General features: G+C 41.5%; 1 protein-coding gene across 2 annotated transcripts in view; it reads left to right on the forward strand.

The window, feature by feature from the left end:
- Nucleotides 1–13570, forward strand: part of PDCD11 (programmed cell death 11) — a 34611-nt gene that overhangs the window by 1717 nt on the left and 19324 nt on the right. For both annotated transcript variants that reach the window (XM_074295486.1, XM_074295487.1), the window contains exons 3-14: nucleotides 470–601; nucleotides 1012–1179; nucleotides 1949–2104; nucleotides 2210–2333; nucleotides 3274–3455; nucleotides 7275–7382; nucleotides 8405–8611; nucleotides 9925–10049; nucleotides 10205–10265; nucleotides 10541–10687; nucleotides 10992–11243; nucleotides 11765–11896. In XM_074295486.1, the coding sequence (XP_074151587.1) occupies nucleotides 470–601; nucleotides 1012–1179; nucleotides 1949–2104; nucleotides 2210–2333; nucleotides 3274–3455; nucleotides 7275–7382; nucleotides 8405–8611; nucleotides 9925–10049; nucleotides 10205–10265; nucleotides 10541–10687; nucleotides 10992–11243; nucleotides 11765–11896 (1794 nt within the window). The remainder of the gene's footprint in view (nucleotides 1–469; nucleotides 602–1011; nucleotides 1180–1948; nucleotides 2105–2209; nucleotides 2334–3273; nucleotides 3456–7274; nucleotides 7383–8404; nucleotides 8612–9924; nucleotides 10050–10204; nucleotides 10266–10540; nucleotides 10688–10991; nucleotides 11244–11764; nucleotides 11897–13570) is intronic.

Below are 13570 nucleotides of genomic sequence, written 5' to 3' on the forward strand. Positions count from 1 at the left end.
CCATTAAGCACCATAGTCCAATAGGAAATAAAATATATACCAAGTTAGCTGTGGTATGAGGCAGACTAAGGAAAGTGCCATAAGGATGATAGAAGACAAAACAAGCTCTCTGACAGAAGGGCCAGGTGAGTCTCTAGGCAGAGACATAAGACAAATGTTTGACCTGTAGTTTCCAGGACATAAAGGGGGTAGGAGATGGGAAGAAGTAAAGAAGGAATACAGGTTGGAACCAGATGATAAGAGTTTGGACTTAATCTTGGAGGGAATGGAAAACTCCCTGCGCATTTTTGAACCAGGGAGAGATGTGAGGAGCGCCAAGCTTCAGAAATAGTAGGAAAGACAAGGAGAGCAAGGGCCTAAAGTTCAAGGATTAGGGCAGCAAGTGAACTGCCATTGGAGCGGGAAGAGTTGGGAATTGCCTTCTGTTCTCTTTTCTTTACTTCTCTGGGTCTTGATGGATTTCTTCTAGGTTCCTACTGAGGAAGGACCCCGAAAAAGGAAAAGGAGCCAAGAACAAGGTGCTAAAAATAAAAGGTCAAAGATAGAAAAAAAGGAGACCAGCAGACCTGAAGCAGAGCCCTGTGGAATCCTCAGGATTGAGGTGTGTTGGCAGTGACTGGCAGGCAGGTGGGCTTCCTGAACTCTTAGGTCACTGCCCTTGCCAGTAGTGCCAGTTGTATCTGCAGTGGTGCTACCCAAAATTGAGTAATGTTAATCCAGTAAGGTTTATGAAGCAAACGGAATAGTCCTTGACCTGTTTCATGCACCAAAGCACCAGGGTTTTTTGGTGGAGTCAAGAATGTTAGAGAAGAAAAGGACTTTAGAAGTCATCAAGTCCAGTTACTTTTTTTTTTTTTTTTTTTTTTTTTTTTTTTTTATCAGTGGGGAAACAGATTCAGAGAGGGGAAGTCACTTAACCCAGGGTCACTACTGGGGACTAAGGTCTCCATACTCAGTGTTGTATCATAACCCTACCTCCTCCCCCAATGAGGTGATTCACTGTTTTTCCAGGCTCTGACTGAGGGAATGCGGCTCCTGGGATGTGTGAAGGAGATAAATAATCTGGAGCTTGTGATCAGTCTGCCTAATGGCCTTTGGGGATATGTGCAAGCAACCAATATCTCTGATGCCTATACCAAGAAATTGAACGAACAGTTGGATCAGGAGGAGCCCCTGGAGGTAAAGGGGAAATGAACAGAACTTCCTCTTTCTAGGCCTGGGTTGGTTGGGAGCTGGATAGAGTCCCTGGATGCTGACTGCTCTCCAAGTTGTAATTCAAAATTCTTCTTTGGGTTAAGGAAGAGAATTCAGGGCAAAGGAATAATAGTAATAGTTTCTCACATTTACTTTCATTGTCTTCAGAACTCACAATTGGTCATTTCATTGACCAGAGTTCTGAAGTCTTTAATAATGCTAATTGTGATTATCTTGTAAATTAGTTTTGGGATTCTGATTTAATTTTGTATCAGTTCATATAAGTCAATTAGTTAGTCAAGAGGCATTTATATAGTGCTTTTTACATGCCATACACCACACTAATAACTAGACCCAGAAGAGGCCAAAAGTCAGTCCCTGCCCATCTTCCCTTCGCTGCTCAATATTTGCCAATCTTCTGCTTGTAAGATGAAACCTTACAATTGATTTAATTTGTGTATCTCTTTATTGTTTTCTATTTGGAGAGTTGTTTCACCATTCAGTGGATAGTTTGCCTTTCTTCGTTTGAAATGTTGCTAGTGAATAAGCACTTTGCATTGCCCTCTTGGAGGACCAGCTAATGTAACTTATCTGTGACATCTTTACTTGCCCATTTGGTGATGCCATTGGAGAATATGGTACAGATAGGCATCTTGCAAGATGACAACTTACAGGCTTGTCTTGAGCTCAGGAGAGAAGCAGGCCCAGGGCTTCCCAACTTGGTTCAGAATGTCTCTCTGTCTTTGTTTTGTAGGACCTGGCTCCCTTGTCCGAGTTATTCCCGCCAGGATTGCTCGTGCGCTGTGTTGTCAGCAACCTTACGTCTGCCTCAAAGAAAAGCATCAAGCTGTCCCTGAACCCCAAGGATGTCAACAGGGTGCTCAGTCCTGCATCCCTGAAGCCAGGCATGGTAGGTGGTCTGGGACCTTCCCTGTGCCCTGCACGAGTGTAATGAGAGTAGAGGCTGGGGGAAGCAGCCGATCCTGACTGCACATGGGCTTGTCTTTTCTCGTAGCTGCTCACAGGCACGGTGCACAGTGTGGAAGACCATGGTTACCTGGTGGACATTGGTGTAACGGGGACCAAAGCTTTCCTGCCTTGGCAGAAAGAGCAGGAGTACGTCAAACAGAAGAACAAAGGTGAGGGGGAGGGAGTCTGGGGTGTGTGCAATTTCTGTGTGTTTAGCTTCCCTTTATATATATTTTCATATATACATACATGTGCGCGCACACATATCCATGTACTTTATATTTAGCCCCATTTTTAAAGATTACTTGTTTAAAATGGGCTGCATAGGAACCCATTGTAGAAATTCTGGAATGTGGATCTTTATTTTTTTTTTTTTTTTATGCATCCATTCATCAGCCCTTTATTAAATACTTACTATGGGTAAAGAACTGTCCTAGAGGCTGGACTTTCTTCTACATGTCCAGACCATCCCAGAGGCTGGAGGAGGAAGGAAATGCTAATGGACCTTACAGTCTAGCAATGGAAGATATATGGTATTGCACAACAGCCAGAGGCAATTGGAATCTGATAAGAGCACTGTGGTAAAGATTTGGTGCCATGTGAGGTCAAGGGAGCTCATTTGGGACTAGGAGAATTGGGGAATTTGCAGGTGAGATGGCATTTGAACCAGGCCTTGGAGAATGTAAAAGGTCTTAGGTAGAAAGGTGCGCATTGTTTGGTGTTCCTACTGAAATGTCTTTTATTAGAATTTTTCACTCACCTGGCCTTCTGTGAGGACTCGCAGTTGTGATTTCAGCTTTTGGCCTCATTTTAATGGGGCGGTTTTTAATTATAAATTTTATTTCTAGGAAATTCCTAGGTGTAAATGAAATCCATTGTGAATAGGGGTTTTTAAAGGTAGCTGCTGTCCCAGCACTGTGCCCAATACAGAAAGTATCCTTAATAAATGTTGCTTAATTGATTGATTGGAAATAAACCTGGGATAGTAACTGGACCCTGGAAACTAGATTTTTCTGGCAAAGGAATAACTCCTTCAAGAGTTGGGCCCAAGAGAACAGGTTCTTGTCACAGGGAAAATGCTCCTCTTTGAGGATTACTTTTCACTTTCAGATACTAAGCTGCGTGTGGGCCAGTATCTGAACTGCCTCATTGAAGAAGTAAAAGGCAATGGGGGGAGTGTCCTTCTGTCCACAATACAGTCTGCTGTTTCTGCGGCCATTGCTACAGAGGAACAAAACTGGACATTGGATAACCTATTACCAGGACTGGTGGTTAAAGCTCAAGTGCAGAAGGTAAGCCACAGGATGCCAGTTAAACCAAAGCTGATCAGATCCCCACATGGGATTGTTTAATCAGGCTACTAGTCCTAAATAGTTCACTTTTCTAGGTGAGTAGTGCTGTTCCTAAGCACTTGCTGTGATTGTATAGCAAAGTTCCCATTAGACTGGGAGCTCTTTTAAAGTGGGACTGAATCCTCCTCATCTGAACAAGAGCATCCTAGAGCATCTTCTCCATTGGATCCTGGTAATGGGTGGTGCTTACAGTACAAGGAGAGGATCAGTGTTTGGATGTTGTGCTCACATTGTTACCTCTAGGAGTGAAGGGGCAGCCTAGAAGGGGCAAATCATTGATCTTGTAGCCTCAGTTTCCTTCTCTATGAAATGAGAGGATTGGACTTGATACTCTTTTAGGGAATTTCTAGCTATTATTATTATTATTATTGTGGCAGAGTGTGATTATTTAGATCTTACAGCAGGGGCTCTAAACCTGTAATCTGTGAACTTGATAGTGTTTTTTAAAAATACTTTGGTAACTATTTCAGTATAATTGATTTATTTTCTATTTTCACTTAAAAACATTTCTGAGAAGGGGCTTCTCTGGACTATCCAAAGGGTCAGTGATACAAAAGTTTAAAAACTTCTTTTTTGGAGGAGAGATTGGCCTCTATCTAGAATGTGGCTTCTTAAACTTTTTCCACTCATGATCCCTTTTTGTCCAAGAAATTTTCATGTGACTCTTGAGTATATAGGTTCATAAATTAGGTGTACAAATTAAACATTTACTGATAATAAATCATAACTTCACAACCCCCACATTTAGTTGTGAATTGCTGGGATATAGAAGATGTAGTTTATAGCATTTATTTATTTAAAAAAAAAAATCTCAATATCAAGTCTCACCCTTTACTGAACTCTTCCTTTGGGAAGATTCTGAGCAGATGTCAGTGTATATCAGCAAATTTCAAGCTCTCCAGATTTTCCCTACAAACAGAACAAATTTGTGCCTCAGGGCGAATATAGACTGGTGAAAGATCAAGATTTGGGGCAGAATAGGGATCTTCCTGATACAGCCCAAGATCTGAAGAAAGATCCCAGACTGGGATTTACCAGAACCCATGTGAAGTGCAAACACCTCCCTCCAGCTAGTTCTACAGAAACACCAAGTGAAGACCCCTGGGGCTGGAGCCACACCAGGAACCAGAGACTTTGACCTCACAGACAGTTTGAGGAGGGTCTGAGTTTTGGGAAGACTGAGTGAATCTTGGCTGATCAGGAATGCCAAACTCAGCTGTGCTACTGAGATTGGGCCCTGGGCAAGAAGGAATCGGCACGCCAGTGTGTGTGCAGAGGCAGTGGGACAGGGATGCTGCTGGCTGCAGGCACTTGTAGGAGGTGGCAGCTCTTGGTTTGAGGTTCTAGGTCAGAAGAGAGAGCTGAAGGGAAGACAGGAGCAGCACCATCCTTCCAAACCTAGGATTAGAAATGCTTATACTGATACTTCTCATTAAAAAAAAAAAAAAAGAAACAAAGTGAAGAAAGAACCCAAACATAGAAACTTACTATGCGAATAGGGAAGATGTTCAACTTCAGAGGAGAACACTGAAGTTAAAAAAAAAAAAAAAAAGAATAGCTGCTTCTACCCTAAAGAATAACTGTAAATGGCTTCCTGCCTAGAGAGAATTTATAGAAGAACTCAAAAGAGAATTTAAAACTCAAATGAGACGGGGGGGGGGGGGGGGAGGAGGAAACGATGTAAGAAAAACCAACTAGAAAAGGAGACACAGAATTTTAGACAAAAATAACACTTTGAAAATCAGAATTGACCAAGGTGAAGCCAGTGAAGCTATGAGAGATCCAAGAATTAACAAAATAGAACAGAAAGTGATACGTCTTATAAGAAAGACAACAGATCTGGAGAACATATCAAGAAGAGAAAATATAAGAATAATTAGACTACCTGAAAGCTGCTTCTAAGAAAAGAACCTTGATATAGTAATGCAAGAAATACTCTAAGAAAATGGTTCTGGAGTGATAGATCATGAAGAAAAAGTAGAATTAGAAAAAATTCACCAATCATCACCTCAGTGAGATCCTTTGTGGAAAACATGGGGATATAATTACTAAATTTTGTAACCTCCAGATAAAAGAAAATTTTGCAAGAAACAAGGAAAAAAGCGAATATGCTGGAGCTACAATTAGAATTTTACAGGACTTAGCAGCCACAGTAAAGAACCTCACATACTGGAATCATAACTGATGATCAAAAGAATTAGGCCTGGGACCAAAAATATATCCAGTAAGTTTATCCTAAAATATTCAATGGGAAAATGGGCATTCAACGAACTTGGAGATTTTCATTTTCTATCAACCAAACCAGAATTCAGTAGAAAATATATAAGCCAACATCCATGATTAATTTTAAGGAATTTTACTTGTACACATTGCTTTCCAAATAGAAATGTATACCATACATCTGTGATTGACATCAGGAATTGGGTAGCTCAAAAAAATTTATACAAATGAGGTAAAGAGGAAAAATAGACTCAGGCATTAAAGGAAGGAGGACCTATAGTTCTGAAATTGGGAATGGGTTAAATAGAAAACACTACATATATACCATGAAAGGATATATAGCACCTTCAGAATCTATAAAGAAGGAAGGGAAGTCAGAGTTGTACACAAAGAAGATAAGAAAGGGATCATGAGTAGAGGGAGGTTAAGTAATAGCAAGGCAAGTTAAGGAGCAAGATAAAAATGGTGGAACACCAAGAGGAGATGTGCATAAATATGACAGATCAGGAGTCGAATTTATTAGGAAAAAGTACGACTAGTAATTGTTAACTTTAGACAGTCAAGTTTGAAGATTTAATTAAAAGAGAAATTTATATTATATGTCAGCCATACTAATATTGTTTTAGATGCATGTTTATATATGGGTAAATCTATGTGTGTGTGCACACTGTCTATAAGTATATATGGATATATGTATTTAAGGATCTTGATGAATATGTATGTATGTATGTGTGTGTGTATATATCTATTAAACATATCTGTACTTAACTATAGTCTGTGTTGGGGAGGTGTGGGGGGGAATGAAAAGAAGGAAAAGAACAAAGTTTCAAAAAGTGCACAGCAGAGAACAAAAGAACCCTATGATGAAATAAAGAAAAAATGAGCAAAAAAAAAAAAATTCTGCCATGCAACAAATTAAATAAATTTGAGTAAAATCCAAAAATAAGTCTGATACTACATGCAACATTATGCACTTCTAGTCTTTGCTTCTACTGAGAGAGAGGGGTCTATTTTTTCCACTTTTCCCTAAACAAGATGGGTTATTATTCATCTGAGTTTATTGTGGTATTCCAGTTTATGTTTTTATTTCTGTAAATATTTTCCTGTTCATTCTATATCAATTATATATAAATCTTCCCAGGTTACTCTGAATTTCTTATTTTCATTATAAAGTTGTATACTTTTCCCTTAAATTTATATAGCATTTCACATTTCCAAATTGATGAATCACTTCTAAGAAAAGGAAATTTTGTTACCACAAAGAGTATTGCTGTGCAATTTTTAATTGACCACTTTTATATCCAGCTGTGGGATGGTTTGGTATAAACTTATTAGTGACTTTTTTTGCATAAATTCAAATTGTCTTCTGGAATGGTTGTTGGCTTATTTCCTACCTCCCCTGACTGAATATTGATGTGTCTTAATTCCCCATAGGCCCTCCAACATTGATTCTTTTTTTTTTTTTTAATGATTCTGGCTGATTTATGATGTAAAATGTAGGAGCTCTGTCTTTAAACTTGCTGTTACTTCTCTTTGCAGGTGACCCCTCATGGTCTCACCCTGAGTTTCTTCTCTTCCTTCACTGGACTGGTTGACTTTATGCACTTGGATTCTAAAAAGGCAGGACATTACTTCCAAACCCAAATGGTAAGAATTTCTAGGATTTGTCCCCAACTGCCTTCTGCTACCTTTGTTTCTCTTTTAGGGTGAGGTGGCCAATCATAATTACCAGGAGTTTTGGAGGCCAGAGGTCTCTGACCTGAGTCAACTCCTCTGGAATAATGGATTGAGTAAGAAGACAAAATAGCTGTTACCTTGAGGACTTGATTTTGTGACTCTGATTTGTGATTATTCTCTCCTTATCTTTATCCTGGTGAATTTTTAAAAGGAAGAACTATTATAAAAATTGATAATTGTGTAATATATATTATGTTTTCTATATATCCTCAATAACATACAGGAGGTAGGTGCCATTTTATCCTCGTTAAGAAAACAGGGTAGGTGAGAAAATCTTGCCCAGGTCCAGACAGCTAATGTGTGTGTCTGAGGGAGGATTGGAACTCTGGTCTTTCCGGTCCCAAATCCTAGCATCTCTCCACTTTGCTCTTTGCCTCAATTTTCTTTGCACTCCTTGTCGTGAATGATTTGTTTTTATCTTAGAGGTTTGAATTATATATAGACTTAAGAGTTTTAGCAGAAAGCCAGACTTTCTCAGAATCTTTTTCCATTATGGCAGTCATAATTAAGACCAAAACTATAACTTAATATAATATTGCTGCCAGTTATAGTAATAGCTTGAGGGAACCCTTATTAATGAATTGTGGACTTCGGTTCTGAATATGCTGCCTTTGTAATCACCTGAGGCTTCAGCAGAGATTAACCAATGGCCAGAGTAGGGAATCCTTCCTGTGATTGTGGTGTTCCTCAGCCATAGTTAGTTACACCCTGTCACCTGAGCCAGCATCTCATTACTTGGGAATGCCATTTTAGTCAGTTGTAGGCACACAGTACTGTTGTGGACCTATGGGTTAGGGCCATGTGGATTGCACAGAGAGTGCATGTGGGGACATTGAGAGTTTGGTTCTTTGGAAGGTCTGGCCTAGGTGGCTTGATTGGCTCTGCTTCCTTTCTTGTTTAATGCATTTTTTTTTCCTTGATCCTCCTCACAGGTGAGGGCCTGTATCCTCTCAGTTCATCCACGTACCAAGTGCGTCCGACTAACATTGCGCTCTTCCTTCCTGCAAGCTGGCCGCCCAATCACTCGCCTCTGCCACCATCTCATTGGAGTTGTGTTGAATGACGTGCCTGTTCAGGGCTTCTATGCAAAGGCTGGTGCCACCTTCAGACTGAAGGATGGATCTCTGGCCTATGCTAGGGTGAGGAGGGCGGGCATGGGCCCATTCTCACTGGAATGGCAGATGGGACACCTAGGCTCTTGGCTGTTTCCTCTCATACCTATGTGGAATTGTCTTTGTCTACTTTGGGAAATCCATAGAGGATGTTAGTCAGGTGGTCTTTAAGTCTAGCACTTTTCTAGCAGAGTATTAGTTTTCCTTGATAGAATGAGTTGACGTGGGTTTCCATATATATATATATATATATATATATATATAGTTTAAAAAAAAAGTTACATCTGTTTGTTCTGTGTTGCTATATTAAGTTATATAGGAAGCTGCCTGTACTTCAGAAGAGTCCTAGGGTCTTAGAAGGTTTTAAACCTTCTGTTGCAATGTGTTCCTGAAGCACAAAACCATTTCCCAAAACCCCTCTCTAGCCTCTTTTTGAATAATTCTTGTGGTGGGGAATTAACTACTTAATGAGGTAGCTTGTTCTAGTGTTTTTTTGTTTTGTTTTTTAAGGAAGTTATTAATTGTACATGGATCTGTGAAAAGATATGGCATAATGGCATCCATTAATAATAATAAGTTAATAATAAAATAATAATAATAATAAATAAATGGCATCCATGCCGTTTATCTTTGTTTTTTTAAGAGAGCACTTTGCTGGCAAGCATGTACTCTCAGAGAAGGTAAGGGGCCACATAAAGACTGCCCATTGCCCCAATCTTTTCTGAGAGGGTAGTCCTGATGACCAAGTATAAAAAGAACCAAGAGGAATGCAGGACTGGTATAGGAGGTTTCTGTTTTGAGAGAAATGCTTTTTTGTTGGACAACTGGATATGCTTTTATCTTATAAAGAGTGAAACTGGGCCGTGTCATAAGCAGCGACTCAAGTCCTGACCTGGAGGGGGATCTATCCCATTCACTAGCTTCTCTCTCTGCTTTGGGAAATTCCTGAGTTCTATTGTTTTCTGCCTCTGCATGTGTTGAATGATGATGTCATATTCTCTCTTGGCTCAGGGAGTCTCTATTATGGGCACATGTTAGGAATTCCTTCTCAGAAGCATGATGTTGGGCTGGCATCATGGGAAGCTACTCATCACTCATAGTTGTTTCATTTGTCAGCATTGAGGCCCAGCCTGCTCCAATCATCCTAGCTTTCCCTCCTTAGAGTCTGCTGTCCCCTAGTGTCCCTTGTCAGAGTAGGATCGCAGACAGGCTAGCCAAAAAGTCCCTTGGGGGTTTCCTAAGAGTGCCCCAAGTCTCCCCAGAGCTCTTTGAAATTCACCTACTGTTCCGGGATCAGCCGGGTTTCTCTCCTCTCCTCTGATAAATTGCTTTGTGTGCAGATGATGCACCTCTCCGAGACTGAGAAGTCCTTTAAGCCAGAGAAGTTCAAGCCTGGCAACATGCACAAGTGTCGGGTTATTGACTACAGCCCAATGGATGATCTGGCGTTGTTGTCTCTGAAAACGTGAGTGTGGGGGTGGCTGGGTGTACATGTGTGGGCACATCTGTGCACAAAAACACAGCATGCACCATCGTGATTGTCAGTGTGGGAGCCCTTTGTTACTCATTGGCCACGTCAGCCTCTGCCACTGTGTGATTGTTTTTTCCTCTTTATCCCAGGAGCATCATCGAAACTCCATTCCTGAGATATCATGATCTCCACCCAGGGCAGGTAGTCAAGGTGAGGCCCTCTAGCCTTGCAGTCTATCCAGCAGAGGCAGCCCCCACCACCCCCTGGTCACCTCCATGTGTCTAAGGCAAAAGGACCCTATCCTAAAGAATGCCATTCAAGAGTGAGGGATAAGCTGGGTCAGAGCATTCTCGTGCTTCAGGTGTTCTGGCTTGGTCATGGAGATGAGGGTGGAAATGTCAGCTAGGGTTCTCCCCAGTCTTGATGGCAGAGGGAAGGCCTGTTTGGAGTCACCTGCGGTGACTGTGTCTGTTCTTCCCCCTCAGGCCACAGTGTTTGCACTGAGATCCTATGGGATGATTGTGAAGGTGACTGAGCAAATCAAAGGTCTTGTGCCGACCTTGCACTTGGCTGATGTCCAGATCCGGAATCCTCAGAAGAAGTATCATCTCCAAGATGAAGTCAAGTGCCGGGTGAGACTGGGGTGGCTTTCTGGGGTTGGGGTATCTTGGCAGGGCCCAGGCAACCAATGGGCAGGTCCAGCCTTGGAGTGCCCTCTGCTGGGTAACAGGAAGCAGAACAAGTAAGTCCAGCAGCAAATGTTGCTGCAGGGCTAGTCTGGGATGGCTTCCTGGAATCTGGCAGGTGGGCTGAGAATTTCTCCATGGGGAGAATGCAGACACGGTCTAGGGGAATAGCTGGGGCCACTTGGTTGTAATCCTCCCCAGGCTTTCCTGGCCCTCCTTTTGAGCATGGCTGACTACCCCACCCTCCCAGGTTCTGACTTGTGACCCTGAGAACAAGAAACTGCTTATGACCCTGAAAAAGACCCTGGTAGAATCCAGCCTTCCTGCTCTCACGAGCTACAAGCAAGCCAAGCCCGAGCTGCAGACGCACGGCTTTATCAGCAGCATCAAGGACTCAGGCTGTGTTGTCAAGTTCTACAATGACGTGAGGGGATTGGTACCGAAGAGGGAGCTTGGGGCCCAGCCCATCTCCACTCCGGAGGAAGTGTTTTACGTGGGACAGGTAAGCCCTTGGCAGAGGTGCAGAAGTCCTTGGGTCCATGGGCTCCTGATAGGCTTAGCTTTAGTTCCTTTAACCCTGTCCCAGGATGGCAGGGAATGATTTACACACCTGGACAATACCCTGTGCGTGAAGGATTCCCAGGAGAGCCTGCTGTAAGTACTAAGGCAGGAGTCTGCTCCCACCATCATGGCCACTAGGTCGTAATCAAGGCTAAGGCTTGGCTGGGGTGACGCAAGAAATAACAAAGGCCCTCTCTGCCCAGGTTCTCCCATCAGGGCCCCTGTACCTCCCCACTATCTTGATGATTACCATGACACTAGAGAAGAGAGAAGGGCTTGCTGACTATTTTGTGACTCTTCTGAGTCATTTCTACATTCCTCCTTGTTCTCCATCTGATCTAGGATCTTGACGGTTCTGAAGCAGTAGCTTTGGAAGATTTGTGGGGTAACAAGGAGCCTGCCCTCCCTTGTGGGCACACACCCGGGGAGAAGGTCAAGTAGCATTTGCCAATCTCTTCCCAGGTAATGAAGGTCACAGTGCTGAACAGTGAGCCGGAGAAGGAGAGGATGCTCTTGTCCTTCAGGCTGTTCAGTGACAAAGAGACAGAAGGCCCATCCCAGAGTCAGAAGAAAGCTACGATCAAGGTTGGACAGGTACTTGGATTCGCAAGGTCGCCTTCCTTTGTTTAACTGGGGTAGAGAGATAGAAAAGGACTTGGGCAAGGTCACTACCTTCCTCAGTGCTAGAATCAACTGCTAATCTGCATTTTCTGATTTCCAATCCAGAGACTTCATAAAGTCATCGAGTTTATCCTCTGCTTCTCCAGGAAATGTCTTGGCATATTCTGGTTTCCCCCCTCGTCCCCTGGCATTTTAGTTTTCTGTGTGATAGAAGGCTAGATTAAAAACGCTTAACATTTAACCTAGGGAAGAGAAAGCTTAGGACAAGATTATTTTTTTTGACTCTTGGGGAAGACAATTTTCTCAACGGCATTAAAGGCATCACTATAAACACGGTGAAAATGTTAGGGAGTCAGGTTATGGCCTTCATTGTAGGAATGAGGAATAATTTCTGAATGGGCCATCCAAGGGTTTCAGAAAAAGCTACAGGGAAAGACCACCAGGCTGGTAGTCATCAGATTGGGTCTACATCCAGATTTGCCAGTGATTAGCCATAGGTCATTGGTCCAATCACTAACCCTTACAAAATAGGGGGATTGGGCTGTCTAGATGATTTCAGAGGTGTCTCTGATCTTTAAAGCTTTGTAATTCTTTCATTCAAAAGCTGGAAAGATATATTTTGTATGATATTGAGGGAATTTGTGCATTGGGAAGGGGTGTGAACTCAGTTTCTTTTTTTCTTTTTAATTTAGTATTTTATCTTTTTCCAATTACACAGAGACAGTTTTCATCATTTTGTTCTTTGAAAGTTTTTGAGTTTTTAATTTTTCTCCCTTCTCCAAGATGGCAGGCAGTCTGATGAAGGTTATACATGTGCAAATATGAATGCATATTTTGGATTCTTTTTTTAAAACTCCTTCTAGCATTGAGATTTGATGAGTGATTTCTCCTTTTCTCCCACTTCATTGGCTCTTAGATCATATTGGCTTACATCCTGAAGTTTCCCCAGGGACTTCATTGAAGACTGTGGGGAGAGTTGGGTAGACAGCTAAAGATTTCAAGCTGATACCATTAAAGTTCTGGATGTTGGTGCTTTTTAGGGAAGAAGGAGAGAGATTTCTTCCCAAGTTAATTATTTTTTATGTTCTTTTTCTTTTTTCTTTGAATTCTAGATTCTCTTCATCCCTCCTTTCACCCTTTGAGAAAACAAGCAACATATCACTTATAATATGAAATCATGCAAAATAAATTTGTATTTTGACTTCATTTTTTTTTTAAAGCAGGAAAGATAAAGAAAGAAAATTATACTTCAGTTTGCACCCAGAGTCCATCATTTTTAGCTCTCTGAAGATGAATTGTATTTTTTCATCCATGAGTTCCTTTGGAATTGTCTTGGATTATTGTACTGATTATAATAGCCAAATCTTTCACAGTTGATCAGTTACAACATTGTTGTTACTGTGCACGATGATCTCCCAGTTATTCTTACTTCACTTTGTATTAATTCATATATATCTTGCCATGTTTTTCTGAAACCACACCCTTATCATTTCTTACAGCAATATGCCACAGCTGTTTAGCCATTTCCAAACTGATGAGCATCCCCTTGATTTCCAATTATTTGCTACCACAAAAAGAACTGCTGAAAATATTTTTGGGCACATAGTCCTTTTCCTTTTTCTTTGATTGGAATACAAACCTAGTAGT

The sequence above is a fragment of the Sminthopsis crassicaudata genome, chromosome 2, assembly GCF_048593235.1.
Source record: "Sminthopsis crassicaudata isolate SCR6 chromosome 2, ASM4859323v1, whole genome shotgun sequence".
Taxonomy (NCBI): domain Eukaryota; kingdom Metazoa; phylum Chordata; class Mammalia; order Dasyuromorphia; family Dasyuridae; genus Sminthopsis; species Sminthopsis crassicaudata.